General features: G+C 49.8%; 1 protein-coding gene across 1 annotated transcript in view; it reads left to right on the top strand.

Moving 5' to 3' along the window:
- The first annotated feature begins 1,497 nt into the window (after positions 1-1,497).
- Positions 1,498-16,260, top strand: part of LOC128562040 (lipase maturation factor 1-like) — a 95,543-nt gene continuing 80,780 nt past the window's right edge. The window contains exons 1-2 of the mRNA XM_053556646.1: positions 1,498-1,577; positions 4,257-4,267. Of these exons, the coding sequence (XP_053412621.1) occupies positions 1,498-1,577; positions 4,257-4,267 (91 nt within the window). The remainder of the gene's footprint in view (positions 1,578-4,256; positions 4,268-16,260) is intronic.

The following is a 16,260-nucleotide window of genomic DNA, read 5'->3' as shown; positions in this document are numbered from 1 at the left end:
AGAGAGCCGATTCATGATAAAGAGTAAATTTATCACAGAGACATAACAATCATAAAGGCATATGCATCACATAACAGAACTTCACGGTGTATGAAGCAAAAATGGATAGAACTTAAAGGAAGAAATACATAAATTCACAATTATAATTAAGAGATTGAACATCATTCTTTCAATAATTGAAAGAACAACTAAACAGAAAAATATCTGTGAGAATACAGAAGATCAGAACAGCATTATCAGTCTCTTTGATGTGATTAATAAATCCCCTTATCCTAAATACTTCAGGGTGAATTTCCTAAGAAATACAGACCTATAGGAATCAACCTCAGTGAGTTTAACATGGGCTCTATACTGTGACCTCATCTCATTTTCCAGTTTTGTCATCTGACCTAAGAACGATCTTTGTAGCATTTATTTTCCAATCTAGGGTTAGATGTGGAGTTTAGTTGTCCTATCTCTTCAGTGTCCTTTACTCTGCAACATTCACCTTTTATACTGATGTTTTAAAGTCATGTGTCTCTTTGAAATAAACAAGGTTGCTGGTTGGGAATTTGTCTGCTGTTTCCTGTGGTCATGCATTCCTGGCTGGGACTCTGTGTGGGTGACAACACTTCCCAGAGCATCCAGCCTGCCCTCGGTCTGATGCTGGCTCCCTGGCAGGTGAATCAATGCTCTGAGGTGGTCATCTGGGAATGGAGATGTGTCCAGACCACTTACCATCACCCTGTGGGGACATACATTTCTTTAGCCACAACAAATGGCCATTCACTAGAGACTTCAAACAACAGACATTTATTCCCTCACAGTTCTTCAAGCCAAAAGTCTGAAATCAGGGTGCCCGCAGGGCTGTGTTCTCTCTGAAGTCTCCAAGGAGAACTCATCCTTGTCTCTCTCGGCTCCTAGGGCCCAGGCATCCTTTGGCTGGTGGCTGCATGGCTACCGTTTTGCTCTGGCGGCATGACCACCTCCCTTTGTCTGTCGCAGGTTTTCCTGTGCCTTCTCTGAAGTGGACACTCATAGTTGGACAGTCCAGGATGACCTCATCCCCAGATCCTTACTTTGGTCACCTCTAGAGAGATTCTTGCTCCAAATATGACATGGCTTAGGGCTGGGCATACCTTCCTGGGCCCTCTTTCAGGCCATGACCTGATTTCTCCCCCACAAAGAGGGACTCCCACTGCATTGCTGTGGTATTCTCTGCATTCTCCACTTAATTCTTAAATAATGTTCGTTATGTACTCATTTATAACAGTAGGTATTTGAAAAAACTATGTAGACATTTTTTAACTTTACATCAGATTATGAATGTCTCCCTGTGTCACTGATGTTCTACAGCAGCACTGACAGTGCTGCCTTCCTCACCGCCACAGCAGGTGGGGATGGCCTGTCCCACATCTTGAGTTGCTACAGCAGGGTTGTTATCTAGTGCCCTGTAGTCTCTGTGATGGGTGTGCTTTTTATTTACAAAACAGAGTCACAGCTCCTGGCAGTATCGGGATGCGCCATTCCGTCTTAACTCCAGTCACTTGCCGATGTGTACAGGGAAGTCTGTCAGATGTGCTCTATACTGTGACCAGGTGCCACCCTTTGATACTTCAGTCATTGTTTGGGTTTTTTTTACTCCTAGAAATAATGCTTCCATGAGCAGTTTTGTAGTTCACCATACTTTACATACCCATGACCTGTAGTATGGCCTGGATCCCCAGACATGGGTTGTTAGGGTGTAAGTGCACATGGTGAGGGCAGGTGGGTGCCACAGGCAGGCAGCCATCTGCAGTGACCTGGTCTTGCCATGTCCCCTTTTCTACACAGAGTATCACATTTACAGAAAGAGTCTCTAAGCGTTCGAAAGTGAAAAATATTATTTAAACACATTTCTCTATTAGTGTTTTTTTGGTTTGTTTTTGCTGTTTCTATTTCTCTTGTAATTTTGTCCTTTGCCATTTTCCTCTGGGGTAAATGTTGTCCACCCCTGCATCTGTGAGAGGCTGCGGTATATTACACCTGTCAGCCTTTGGACCTCAATGGACCTATTTTGTGCAGGAGACGCTCAGGAAAGGCCTGACCCCGTGTTTGCCTCCCACTTTGTGTGTGATCAACTCTCCTTTCCTCTCCTCTCCCATCACAGACCTGATGGGTTATTGGTCATGTGGGGGCCTTGCAGGGGAGCAGGACCTCAGAGCAAAGAAGGACTTGAGTTTCTTTGTTTTATTTTATTATTATTATTTTTGACACGGAGTCTCACTCTGTTGCCCTGGGTAGTGCCGTGATGTCATAGCTCACAGCAACTTCAAACTCCTGTGTTCAAGTGATCCTTTTGCCTCAGCCTCCTGAGAGTAGCTGGGACTACAGGCACGACCACAGTCCCTGGCTAGTTTTTCTATTTTTAGTAGAGACAGGGTCTCATTCTTGCTCAGGCTGGTGTCAAACTCCTGAGCTCAAGCGATCCTCCTGCCTTGGCCTCCCAGAGTGCTAGGATTACAGGCCACCATGAGATTAATATGAGCCACCGTGCCTGGCTGACTTGGGTTTCTTTAAAGAACAAAATAACAGAACAAAACAACCCCCAGAATGACTCCACAGAAGTCAGGATTGTCTACGATAAGCACTAGCTGTTGAAAACTACAATAAAACTATAAAAGACATGAAGACTTAGTTTTTTAATGTTATTAGCTAAAATAGGCTGATATTAAAAAACCGTATTTATCAGGCAGCCTTCAAACTGAAATTGAGAATAGATGAAGTTACAAAGAGACCAGTTTCAAACAATGTGAAAGTAGCAGTGCCTTGTCCCACACAGACGTGGGTACCCTGGCAGCCTCACCTATGAGGGGTCACTGACAGCTTTCTCTGTCTTGGACCCTTCCAGTGTGATCTAATAGAAACATAAAACTTCCGTTTTTTGTGGATTTTTAAAAATCAGCCCAGCTCCTCCCTTTTTCTGTTTTGATACTTGTTTGGGGTTTTTTACTGCCAGAAATAATGCTTCCATGAGCAGTTTTGTAGTTCCCCATACTTTACATACCCATGACCTGTAGCATGGCCTGGATCCCCAGACATGGGTTGTCAGGGTGTAAGTAAGTTAGGGTGACAATTTATGGGGTAAATTTACTTCTGGCATTAGTTGGTATACAGTGGGGTTTAAAAGGTTTTCATCCTGTAGCCCAGGCATTGTCCTTTTTCCCTCCCAGCACCCCTTCTCTGGAGTGGGAAGCAAATCCCAGCATCACATTGTTCTACCTGTAAATAGTGTGATTCTACCAGGGCAGGGATGTTAAGGAGGATGCCAGAGGCGCTGGACCATCTGCACACCCCCGAAACTAAAGAATGAACCTCTCATTACCCTGGCCCCTCTTCCCTCCTGCCTGGTGTTTCAGGTTATCTTTTATCACTGGCCTACAGTGTCTTCTTCTCGTGTTTCCTAGTGGAAAAATCACAGATACATTCAAAACTTGTTCGGCCAGGGCATCTGGCAGCCACAGCCAGCCCTACAGATATCTGAGAGCACTGCCTGCCTCCTCCCCACCCTGCCCTCCCGTGTGCCCCTTCAGGCAGTTCTCACCCCTGCCAGCCTTACATTCCAATGCATTTCATTAAGCAACTGTTTTTTTCTTAGGGTTTTCATTGAGTCATAATTCACATACCATAAAATTTAAGCATTTAAAGGGTATAAGTCAATGGTTTTGTATAGTCACAGAGTTCTAAAGCCAACACCTATCTAAGTTTAGAACATTCTCAGCCCCAAAAGAATCTAGAGCTGACCTCAACCCTCCCCTGGCATCCACTGACCTATCCAGTCTCTAAGATTGCACCTCTCCTGGGCCTCCCTATAAATGGAGTCATAAACTCAGGGCCTTCAGTGTCTGGAGGGACTCACTGAGCACTGTGTGGTCAGGTCAGCCACAGGGGCGACATTGGTCCCAGGGCTGGGGCAGGTCTTGCATGGGGGTGGGTTTTGTTGTTGGGGCTGCGTGTACCCCACCCTGTGTGTGTTTGGTGGGATATGTGTGACTTGCTGCCCACTGTGTCCTCTTGTCCTGGGGGTGTGCTGGTGGGGCTCCCAGGCCCGTTGCCTGGAAGCAAGCAGGTTGCTGTGCTAGCCAACCTGACCCCACAGTGTCCCCCATGGGGACATATAGACAGCTAGGGGCTTCCCTTAGCAGGGAGCACTGCTAAGGGAAGTGATTTCACTTATCATAAGTTTCTGGTCAAAGCAAGCCAAATTTTTAATACAATTTTCTTTTTTTGTTTTTCAGGTATTCTTTTGGTAAGTGAAAACCATTTAGAACAAACTGTGAGTTTGGCGTGTGTGTTGGGTAGGTATCTCCATGCATTTCCTCCTGGCTGTTCTTACTGCTCCAGCCTCTGCCACCAGCTTCCCAGGTGTGCACTGAGCATCCCTTAACCTCTGCCTCCCCCAAACTGGCTCCCGCCCAGAGAGTGACCCAGTGCCACTGTAGAAATGCTGGTCACAATCACAGGATACCTGGTGTTACCACCTGCCCCCTTCCCCGGGGAAGGCCTCAGCTGTTCCACACCCAGCACACATGTACTTGTGTCCATGTCTGCCGGGGCGCGGCAGTGGGGAGGGCAGTTCACAGGGCACCAGCTCTGGTGGGGCACTGAGGCAATTTGGTTTGTGCTTTGTTCAAATTTCAGGAGGGAAATTTCAGGTCACCCCAGCCCAGGCAAGAAGGGAATTGCCAGAGGCCAGAAAGAGGATGGTGCTGGGCATAGGGCAGTGCCTGGCGCAGTGGTGAGGACTTGGTTGTATGTCAGGTAGGCTCAGGGCCTTGGCAAGGTCCTGGGACACAGGGTGGGTTTGTGAGTCGACAGACTCCAGGATCCCTGGGAAGTAGGACCACCCTGTCCACAGACTTCAGGGAGGGCAGTGGAAGAGTAGGTGTCCACTCTCAAGGCCTTACAGGTGCACATGGGCCCAGGACCAGCCCACCTCTGGCTTCTCTCCTCTGTATTGGGGGTGGGTCGAGAGGGCATCTCGTCTGGGCGTCTCCACAGCACCCAGAAACTGTGACCTCCTATTATAGGTCACTTTCTAAATGGTTTTGTTCCTTACATATTTCCATTCCTTAAATATTGAGCACCAATGGTATCAGAAATTTGGATTTACTCAAAGAAATGAAAAACATCAGAATCTGTTAAAATGTAAATACCAAAAAAGTTCTCAGTTTTTATTTACCTTAAAAGGCAGGTAACTATCTAAAGCAACAACGAAGCTGTCTTAGGCCCACGTCCCAAGACACCGACCGCCTAGGCTGCAGACTGGCGCCATCTGTGCACCAGGCTGGGCACCAAGGGCCAACGGAAGGTGCAGCTCTGGGATGTCCCATCTGCTCGTTGGTTTCGTGTTTGTTTGTTTTTTAAAGCACGGAGAAGCAAGGAAGGAGTTATTTCAAGAATTCCTTTTCCATTTGCAGGTCTGACACAACCTGATCATAACTGGCTGGGTATATAACCTGTTAGTTAGACCAAGTTGTTTCCAAGGAAAGGAAAATTTGGTAAATTTGAAGGGGAGAGCAGACATCAGGAGAAGCTGCCTGGACCTTCTTAAGTCCCAGGGCCCCCTTGTGGCATGAATTACATTTTATTTGATCAAAATTCCCCTCCAACATTTAGATAAACAAACCTAATTTTCTTAGTAAAATTTACTTACTTTGTAGTTACAACAGCATGATTTTTTCCAGTTGTTTTTCGGAATGAGAGCTGCAGGCCCTGGCTCCTTGAAGCAGTGGGAAAGGTTCCTATTTTTTGATGCACTGAATTCTGGGCAGTTACCAAGAAACCTGAGTTTTGTGCAGCAAACCATGTGCGCATCATGGGTACTGCTCGGGGCTGTGTACGGGAAGGTCAGACAGGCGCATGGCCAGTGGTGGAAGGTGAGCACGTCCTCTCATGCTCCTTGGCTATAGGTCTGAAGGTGTCAGGAGTCCTCATTGGGGATTCAAAGGCCAGTGGAAGTTGGGGAAGCTGGGCTGTCTGGCACTGAGCTCTTTTCCTCCCTCCTCCTACCAGGACTTCTTAGTAGTGTCTCAAGACTCCGGGGAGGTAGGCCCCAGCGGGCAGCATGGAGCACCTGCTGTCTATTCATAGTTGGGCCACGTGGACAGTGCTGGAACTGCCCTCCCCTGGCTACCTGCCAACATGAAAGCAACTTGAGGGCCCCACAGGAGCGGGGGATATTAGCTGGTTGGAGGCTCTAGTGGCTGCATCCACCCCAGGTTGCTGCTCAGAGGAACCCTGGCTCAGAGCTGATTTGAAGCTGCCTTCCCGTGTGCTCCTGATATTGTGACCTAGAGTTCTTCTTTGGTAGCAGGTGATAATTTGAGGGATATTGAAGCAAGTTGTTGACTGTTCATACATTTTTCTCACAAGTGCCTCTGCATGACACTGAATTTCATGCTGTATCTTCTCCCCTCAAAGCTCAGCAGGAATTTTTGACTTTCGATGTGCAGAAATTTAGCTAACTTGGGAGGTGCAGCCGCTCTCTGACTGCCCTCTGAGTGGCTACACCTCTTTCAACTATCTTCTCCTTCCCTCATCTTGGAAAACATGAAGCAAGCAATTACTGAGGTGTGAGCCCAGGGCACTGGGTCCAGAACAACAAATGCCCAAAGTGTCAGACACCTGCTCTGAAACCTAGGGGGTTTTCCTTCCTCTGTCCTCACTATAGGTCACTTAAGTTTTCATAATGAGCACATCATGTCATCCTGGTTGTATTTATTTTTCTGTGCTCCTTTGAATTATAGTGACTTTATTTTGTAAAGTGGGCTTTAATGAGCAGACAGCAGCCCTGGTGCAGTTGGATGGCTGCGTGGTCTGCTGTGTTCCTAAAAGTAAAAGAAATCAAGTGGGAAGTGCAGCTCCTTGGTCTTACTAGCTCTACCTCAAGTGTTCAGTAGCCACATGTGGCCAGGACCCACTCCCATGCCACAGCTGGGCTCCTCCCGCATAACTAGTCGGGGAGTGAGCTTCCTCCTACCTGTCAGGCTCAGCGTGCTCTCTCCATGAGGTGGTCTTGGTGCAGTGGGCATGAGCAGGACTCACCGTAGCCTGGAAGTCAGTGGAGGTAATGCTATTCACAACTGCAGCACCTGGGATTCTGGCCAAGAGTCCCCTAACTGATGTCTTACTCATTCGAGGAATGGTAGCATTTGCCCCAGAGTATTTAAGTTCCTGTTAGCCGTAATTATAAGAGGGATTTTACCTAACAAATGCAATCAGTATAATCTAATTCTTTGTACCCTCAGTGAATCCCAAACAATGAAAAAAAGATAGTTTCTGTTAGCACTTGTCTGCTTTCTTAAAGTCCCCTTCAAATGTGGCCGCCTGGGATCCGCCACTGTCCTGGGGCTTGGTGTCCCTGTGGAGACAGATGTGATTGCTGTGTAAGGGGAGCTGTGTTTTCCAGGATACAGGAAATCCACAATATTTGTTAGACCCTGTGTCTGTGTCTCCGTTGAGTTTAGATATGGCTGAGCTTTGAAGGCTGCTGAATGTGGTAACGTTTACTTCAAAGAATGATTCTAGAAATAATTAATTCAGCAGGACCGTTATGCTGACTGCTTCCTGCCCCCCTGCAGGAAGTGTGCTTTTTGATATTTGGTAAGCTTGGACCTAGAGTCTTTTCCAAGCTCCATGCTGCCCTCCCTCATGCATCTGGAAACAATGCAGGGACCTGAGAAGGCCTGGGTGCCTACAGAGGCTTCCTGTTTTTGGCTCCAGGCCCCCAGTTGCTCTTGGCAGGTCCCCTCTCAAATTTGCAGTCCCCTGAGCATGGTCTGCTCCCTCCTGGGGCTCCAAGCTGAATGCCCAGGTCTGGAAGGGAGAGCGCTCCAGGGAAGGGGGCCCCCAGCAGCAGAATTGGTGAGGTCTGGACGTGCAAAGGCCGTAGCAGTTATATCTGGGGCTGAGTCCCAGGACTCTGTCCCCACTATAGAGTCTGCCTTTAGGACAGGCTGCTGTCAGGTTGGGGGCAGCTGAGAGAAACCATCAGGCTTTCAGGCTACCAGGGATGTGAGGATGAGAGAGACTCATGGTGAGGGCCCTTGTGACCAGGAATCCACTGGCCTTCCTCAACCAAGGAGTAGCCTTTTGTGAGAATAGGGCAGTCCACATAAGCCAGGCTGGCATGGGGCTTCCTGTGGCTCAGCTCCCAGGCCATTTTTCAAGGTCTTCATGCCCAGACACAGCCCTGGGGGACAATTGGTGCTTTCTGGAGGCCTTTGGGAGTGTTTCAGACCCCAGAAGGCGTTTTGTCCTTTCTTTGGTTGTGTTTATAGCTTGATGGACTTGGGTGTGGGAGTGTGCTGTCCTCTAAGTGTCTCAGAAGACAGGATATATCCACCCCGAACTGCTGGGCTCTCAGGCAGGACAGAGAAAGGGACCATGCAGGGGTCTGAACTGTGGAGGGGGCCAGCCTGAGCCAGCTCCCCCAGAGTGCTGCAGGCTGGTGGCACAGTCCAGGATGGGAACAGGGGCCTGCCTTTATAGCAGTGACTTTCAACCCATGTGCCCTGAAAGGATCTTAGGTGTGCTGCAAAAACTTTTACAGATCATTTATTAAATTATTTTCAAAAGAATTTCAAAGCACAGTAACTATATTCCTTTTTTTGCTCTTTTTTGAATCAACATAATTAAAGTGTGCCGTGGAAATTTAACTATAGGTTCAAGTGTGCTATGAGATAAAAAAGGTTGAAAAACATTGCTTTATAGGAAAATGAGCTCTTTCATCCCTTTTTCTTAAAATCTGCAGTCCCTTTGGGTAAGAATCGGACAACTCAGGGCCTGAGATATTGGGACCCTTCCTTTCAGTAAGAAGCCCAATTGAAAAGTTTATGAAAGGCAAACAGAGGGTCCCAGGCATCCTCAGAACAGGCCAGGATCAGCAAGCCTCACGCACAACTTCTTGGGAAGCAGGGCAGAGGGCATTCTCAAGAGATCACTGAGAGCACTTGGGGTCTGGGGAGAGGGCCACAGAGTAGGTACAGGGATGAGTCTCTTGTTTACAGTGGGCACCCCACAGGCGGCAGCAGGAGGCCTGTGAAAGCAGGCGGGGGACCGGCAGGGACACAGTGCAGGGTCTGCCTCCATTGCAGAGCCTGTGCCAACAGGTTGTATTTGGGATTCTGCTGTTTTCACTGTATTTGAAGGTGCAGGACTCTCGCTGGTGTTGGTGCTACTGTCTCCGCCTCGCCAAGCTGTCACTTTCCATGCTGATGGCAGATACTGCACTCAGGGTGCCATCGCAGGAGCACCTCCTGCCAGCTGATGTGAATTAAATGCTCATGTGACCCTTTAACTTTGCTGCTCTTAAATTCATGCTTTGCAAACAGCGTAATGAGGGGTTTACTGGCCCAATTGGAAGTTTTTGTTAAAACCTATTTGTGCAGAATGGGGCCTGCCTGCAGGAAGCAGCTCCCCAGGCAGCTCCAGGCCCAGCACCGTGCTGCTCTGGCTGCCTGCATTGATGAGCTTTCTAATTCCCTTCCCAGCCCCTGTATTCAAGAATGCAGCTTCTTTTAATTAGATTATTCCCTTAAAGAGGCATCCTTGACTAACTGTCCTGCATTTACTCAGTGGCCAGGCCTCAGCCAGCAGGGCTGACCCCGCATCTCCTTGCTGGGGTCTTCTCTGGCACTTCACTTGAACTGGCCACAGGAGATGCCCCCCCCAGCGTGTCAGTGCAGGCCTGCAGGCATAGCTCTTGCCATTATAGGGGCAGAATCTGGAGGAGCCCTTCGTAGGAAGGTTTAGGTGACTTTGGGGACTTGCCTCATGACACATGCTGGGTTTGGAGGCTGTGAGAACAGATTAACTGTCTTGACTGGACTGAGTGCCATATGGCCTTGTCCTTTCCCCCATCCCAGGGGCCCATGTGATTCACATGGCAGGTGACCTTGTACCAATAGTCACAGTCAGAGTGGATAGCTACTCTCCACTGCATTCCCACTCAGAGCAGTGTTCTGAGGAGGGTCGTTTTCAGGGAAGGCCCTGAGCTGGCCTTCCTCTCTACTCACCCAGAGCTGCCATCTGGGCAGGGCTAGCCTTTGATTTACTCACATTGCCCAGTCCCAGTGCCTCCTCCCTGCCAGGTAGATGCCTGTGTGTCCCGAGTGGTGGTGAGCGGCTGAGAGGCCAGAAAAAGGCCATAGCCATTGGCTGGCCAGGCACTTCTAGAACTTTCCTGGCTCCAGCAGGTGTGGGAAGAGCATGGCTGGCAGCTACCCTCTGCCAACCCGAGTGACAGAAAGAAGTGCTGCAGGTTAGCCTGGAGTAGCAGCTATGTGCCAGTGACTTTTGAACATGCTTTGATAATTTTATTTTTTTAACTTTATTCAAATTAATACAAGGATACAATATTTAGGTTGCACTGTTCTCACTTCCAGGGTAAAGTTCCATTTGTACAAGAGCCCCTCTTTGATATTTTAAAACAGAAATTTTAAACAAGGAAGCCATGTCATGTTGCTGCTACAGTAATAGCTCATGTTTATACAGATTCATTGGCCGGAGAATCAGATGCTAATGTGGTTTTAGTGCCTTTAGCGGCCTCTGCATGCACAACACCAGTGTCCTCTGCTCTGCCTCTCGTAAGACAGGAGTCCCAATGCTTCCCAACAGCACATTGCCTGGCTCTTAGGTTTCTGTCCCTGAGACAAAGCAGAGTGTTGCTGATTTTCCATTAGATCTCAGCCATGATGAGTCACTTTGGGGTGTTTAGAAGACCGACTTCAGGACAGATGCAGAGGTGCTTGTGCCACGTCTGTGAATGCAGCTCCTGCTCATGCATAGTGCGTGACCTGCCCCTCCACCCTTCTAGGCCGGCTTGTCCACTTGCTGCCCACCGGTGTGGGTTTATGGTCTGCATAACTGTCCCCTCCACCACCACCACCACCCCGCCGCCACATGTGAGCCCTCCATGCACAGGGATCTGCTCAGTTCACGCTGTCTCCACAGCAGCCAGGATGGGAGGAGCTGGGTAACAGCCCTGTTGGTTCCATGACGGGCTGTCTTGACATGGCAGGCGGTCTCTTCCCAGGGCCACTTGGTGGTGGGTGGCATAGTACTTTAAGAAACCTGGCTATATTCCCAGCCCAGAGCTGTGGCACAAGCACAGCATCATCAGGGGTTTTAGAGGGTGCTGGTGTGGAAGTGTGTGCAGTCATCTGCAGGGACATCGGGGTGTGGTGACACCCCAGAATGGAAGAGAGATGGTCAAAACATCTGGAACTTGTTCTGGTCTCAGGTGGTAATGTCAGGGGCTCTGCCCGTGCAGGTGAGAGCCTTCTCCACAGTGCCCCAGCACCCAGCCATCCCTCCCCATGCCTTACCCTGACCCAGTGGCGTGTCGGCCACTGTCCGCAGGGCAAGTATCTTTGTCCAAGTCTGATTTTTGTCTTACGTGTTGTTGGAGATTAGGGGGTCATGGTGTCACTGCCCGGCATTTCTTCCCCAGAACGCCCCAAACAGTGTGACCCCAGCCTCTTAAACTCCACTGTCAGCTGGTGGGCCTGCTGTGCCTAGGCTGTCATCACCCCCACGAGAAGGGACCAGGCACCCTGTGAACAAGTCTTTGGTCACCTGCCCAGCAGAGATGGGGTCAGGGGATTTGACAGGGAGAACCTGAGTTCCAAAAAGTGAACTTGAGGCTATTTTCTTTGTCCCAAAGGTGCAGAGGCAGAACCATCTTTGGGCTGTTCCCTCTCCCCCACGGGGATTGAAGTGGGACAGCATGTACTTCCTTCTCTGTGTTGTTCCTCCATAACTCAGATACGCACGTTACCAATGCCACCCCGTGCCACCTCCCCCAGCCCCCGAGTGAGCACACAGAGTCTTCTTTGCCCTGGGCAACATCATCTTGGAGTCGGAGCAAGGTAGACACCCTAGCGCCCCACCCCCACCCCCCAGCCTGGTCAGAGCCCAGGAGGTTGTTCCTCTGACAGTGGACTCTTAAGGGCCAGTGGGCATCCGGTATCCTGTGTCCATCTCCAAGTCAGTGGAACAAAGCAATCCCTGAACTCCTGGCTGTCCTTCCTTGTGGTGGCCAGGTGTGTTGCAGGTGTAAGGCCAGACAGAGCCAGATACCAGTTGTGAATCTGACAAATTGAGTCAGCTGCACCTTAACAAATTATCTGGAAATGGTTTCAGACTTAAGAGTTGCAGAAATCATGCTGAAAGTGCCCTGGCCCCTCCTGGCTTCCGTTTTTGTCCCACCTTGTATGGCTATAGCTTGATGGCAGAGCTTGAACCAGCTTTGCTTTGAGAGTGTGAAGTGGATACTCCCCTGGACTTGTTCCCACCAGTGCCCCTCCTGCCCCAGGACCGCAGTGACCACGCTACTTTGTCCCTGCTGGTCTGGGACAGGCTTTCCTACTTCACGCCCTTGCTGGTTTGAGCAGTATTGGCCATGTGGTCTGCCTGATGTTTTCTTGTGATTAGACTGAATGGTGGGTTTGGGAAGACGCCCATGTGGTGAGGGGTCCTTTCCATCACGTCAGAGGGGCCCTTTCCGTCACATCGGAGGGCACCTGGCTCCTGCACAACTCTGGTCTCCTGGCTCGGGTACGTCTGCTAGGTGCCCTCTGCCAAGTCACTGCTCTCCCATCCACTCTGTCCTCTAGACACCAGTTACTGAGTCCAGACACCTTCCAGGGGAGGGCTCCCAGTGCTGCCTCCTGGGGATGTCAGACAACTTGTAGATGTGCGTCAAACCCCCAGTCACTGCTGGGGATGGGTGGTCCCAAGGCCTAGAATTGATTTAATGTCAGTGGCCCCTGCCTGCCGCAGCTGCAACCACAGCACTACCTGTCCCCTTGCTCCGCTCACTGCTATTCACGGGAATCCTCTGCAAGGAAGGCCTGTTACTTCGGCCCCATACTTACTGCTATCATGTTCACACTTCTTTTTATCTCAGAGATTGTTGACACTGCCAGGGTGGAGTTTCTGGCCCACATCGTTTGGCTCTGGTCACCAAGAGCACCGTTTAGGTGGCTTCTGTGCCCCCTGACTGCCCATCTCTTGGAGTGCTCCTGTTCCAACATCACAGGGTCCTCACCTTGGTTTGTATGTCCTTTTCTCCATCCCTGGGTCAGGCTCTCGCAGGAGCCCTGGTCCTATAGCAGAGAATGGTGTCTCTTACTCCTGAGCTGTCTCAGTGACACAAAGAAGATATCTGAGTGCTTATGAACCATGAAACAAAAGGACAAACCATGCAGATGACTGCAGTGGCTAACGAAGAGCCAGCCTTATCTGCAGTGTGTTGCAGGAGTCCTCTCCCGTCTCACCCCTGGGAAGACAGGGCTGTAGTTAGCACAGACCTGGTGACCAGGTGAGGTGTCTGTGTCCTGGCCGTGGCGAGAGCTACGGTCGATGTGTGTGTCAGAATTCAGAGAACCTGGACCAGGAGTAGGTGGGAGCTTTCTATAATTTCAAGTCCATTTTCTCTGACCTACAACTAAAAAATAATATCTAAGAAAAAGTTCATGGGCCGGTGTGCTGGCATAGCCTATGGTCCTAGCCAGTGGGAAGATGGCTTGAGTCCAGGAGGTGGAGGCTGCAGGGAGCTGACCAGGCCTGTGAATGACCACTGCACTCCAGCCTGGACAACATAACAAGACCTCATCTCAAAAAATAACTCGTGGAACTGTATTATCACAAAGAGTCATGTTAGCCTACGCCTGTGTACATTAATGAGGGAGGAAGTGTGGAGAATTCCAGTATAAACTGTAACACGTGAACCTGTTTACAACTGAACAGCATTTTATAAACACACACACACCTCAAACAGATAGTGTAACCTTGCTGGGTTAGACGGCAGAAACATATGAACCAGCACAGGAGTCAGGGGCCAGTACCCTATAAAAGCTGCTATGATAACCGAGCAGTGTGTGGGTTTGGTGGCTGATAAGCACGTGAAATAATTCAACAATAGTTACGAGAGAAGTATGTATTAAACCAAAAATGAACCACTGTTTTCAGCATCCGACATTAAGGAAAATTATTTATAGGGGCCTGGGGCACCTCCCTGGATGACACGCAGCTCAGCAGTCAGGGCTCAGCAGAAGGCCTCTAGGCCTCTAGGCCTCTTCCAAAGCAGGATTAGGAACATGGAGAAAGATTCTATTACAGGAATGTCATTGCTACACTTGTGGCAGGAGAAAGTGGAAATGCTGAAGGTTCAGCCACAGAGAATAGGTAAGGAATGTGTGTGTTTTCCTGAGGTTGCCATGTGATCCCGCCTGGTGGCTGCAGTGCCCTGCGGGCAGAGGGGCGCGGAAGGGCGGTCAGTCACCTTGGCGGAAAGGAGCTTCCTCTCCTGGGCATATAGTTCCAGCAGGCAGGAAGGCAGGGCACAGGCCAGAGCAGGGGCCAAGGTCACTGCAGGTGCAGGTGCTGGGGAAGAGGGTGGGGGAGCAGAGGGTGGCCAATCTGTCAGAGTACAGCTGCTGGGCAGGACCTATGAGTCTCAGGCAGTGCAGAGGTTGCCCCGCTTGCTGTGGTCACATGGACTACGCATGAGGACAGCTCTTAACTGAGAGTGGGGTGTGCAGGGGTCACCTGTCCAGTGGAGAGGAAGGAGCTAGAAAACCCAGGGAAATGGCATCTCCTGGTTTGGGCTTTGGGAAAGCTCAGTGCAGGTGGAGGGCAGGTGTGCATCAGCAGAGCTTCTTCGTCTGGCCTGGGAAGGCTCCCAAGTCTATGGAAGTGGCAATGTCATGACACATCCCGTGCAGTGGCTTGTCCTGCCCACATGCAGGTAACTGGAACCTAGCCAGGCTTGGGGAGTTTCGTCAGTGCCACACATTCTGTGTGGACTGTTTTATTAGGTTTTGTGATTTGGGGTGGCCAGGACTGCTGGCATCTGAGTAAGATATGCTGGACCTGCTTCAGGCTGTCAGACCTTGGCACAGTAAACAGAAGCCTATTCCCACCATGCTAGTCAACCAGGTGACCCTCCCTAAACACTGACCACATTATCAGGGGACTTATCTGAAGGCCTACACACCCATTGTCCTTTGGTGTCAGTCAACGTGTCTGCTGTGGTGATAAGGGCCAGGTCACAATCAGAGAAGCTCAGGTTTGAAACAAACATGACAGGGTAGCTCCTCTGGTGAAGCCAGGTCCCCGAATGTCACCAGTTGCCTCTAGGACCCATATGTGAAGAATGGGCTGTTAACTCCACCTGGCTCATGGTCAGTAAGTGGGTGGTTCTCTTTCTTTATCCCCCTTTTGATTGTACCAAGATTAGCAACTGCAATCATGCTGCACTGTGGAGATAACACTTGGAGAGAGTCAGGGATGTGCATGTAGCCAGCAAGCCCGCATGGTGGGCAGGAGAGGCCAGAACCCGTGGCAGGCGCAGTGTGAGCTGGTGACAGGCTCAGACGCACTGTGCATGTAGTTCTGCCTGGGGAGCAGGTGGGCCCCTTGTGGTTGTTAGACAGGTCCGACTCTGTTGCCATGGCTGGAGTACAGTGGTGTCATCACAGCTCACTGCAGCTTGGAACTTCCTGGGCTTGAGTGATCCTCCTGCTTCAGCTTCTCAAAGTGCTGGGACTTCAGGTCTGAGCCACCATGCCTGGCCTGCCCCCTCTTTCCTATGTTCACATTGGCTTGGAGCGAAACAATAACCTTAGAGAACATGGCCATTGTGCACCAGAATGCTGGATCCTTGCTCATCTTGCCTCAGGCCCTACACACACCCTTGTCCCTTGTCAGAAGAGTTTCACATCCCTGGGCAGAGGGCCAGGCAATGGTCTGATGCAGTGGTCTGGGGAAGTCCTGAGTGGTCCCGTACCTGGGTCTGCAGGGCAAGTGAATCCATTCAGGTGTTGCTTCCACTTGAGGCTGAGATTGGTTGACCTCCAACTCAGGACAAAGTCTAAGGAGTTTCATAGCCACCTTGGGGGAAACTAGTCTCTCTGAAAAATATTATGTTTTGGAAAAAAATGATTTTTAGAATTGTTTTCAGAGTTATACCTGAATAGTTTGATAGGGTTCACAACAGGCTGCCATGCTTTGGCCCCAAACGTAATTTTCAGCTGTTATAATAATTATGTTTCTCCTTGTAAAGTACTTGCTCATTCTACTGTTTTATTGAAAACTATTTTATGCCTTGCTATGATACTCAGTGATTTTCTCTGTAAAGCTTTGAGACAGGGTCTTGCTCTGTCTCCCCAGCTAGAGTGCTGTGGTGTCAGCTTAGCTTGTAGCAGCCTCAAACTCCTGGCTCAAACTCAAGCA

Source organism: Nycticebus coucang, chromosome 12 (genome assembly GCF_027406575.1).
Source record: "Nycticebus coucang isolate mNycCou1 chromosome 12, mNycCou1.pri, whole genome shotgun sequence".
Classification (NCBI taxonomy): Eukaryota; Metazoa; Chordata; class Mammalia; order Primates; family Lorisidae; genus Nycticebus; species Nycticebus coucang.
Note: the sequence above shows the minus strand (reverse complement) of the source record. Positions and strands in the feature narration are given on the sequence as shown.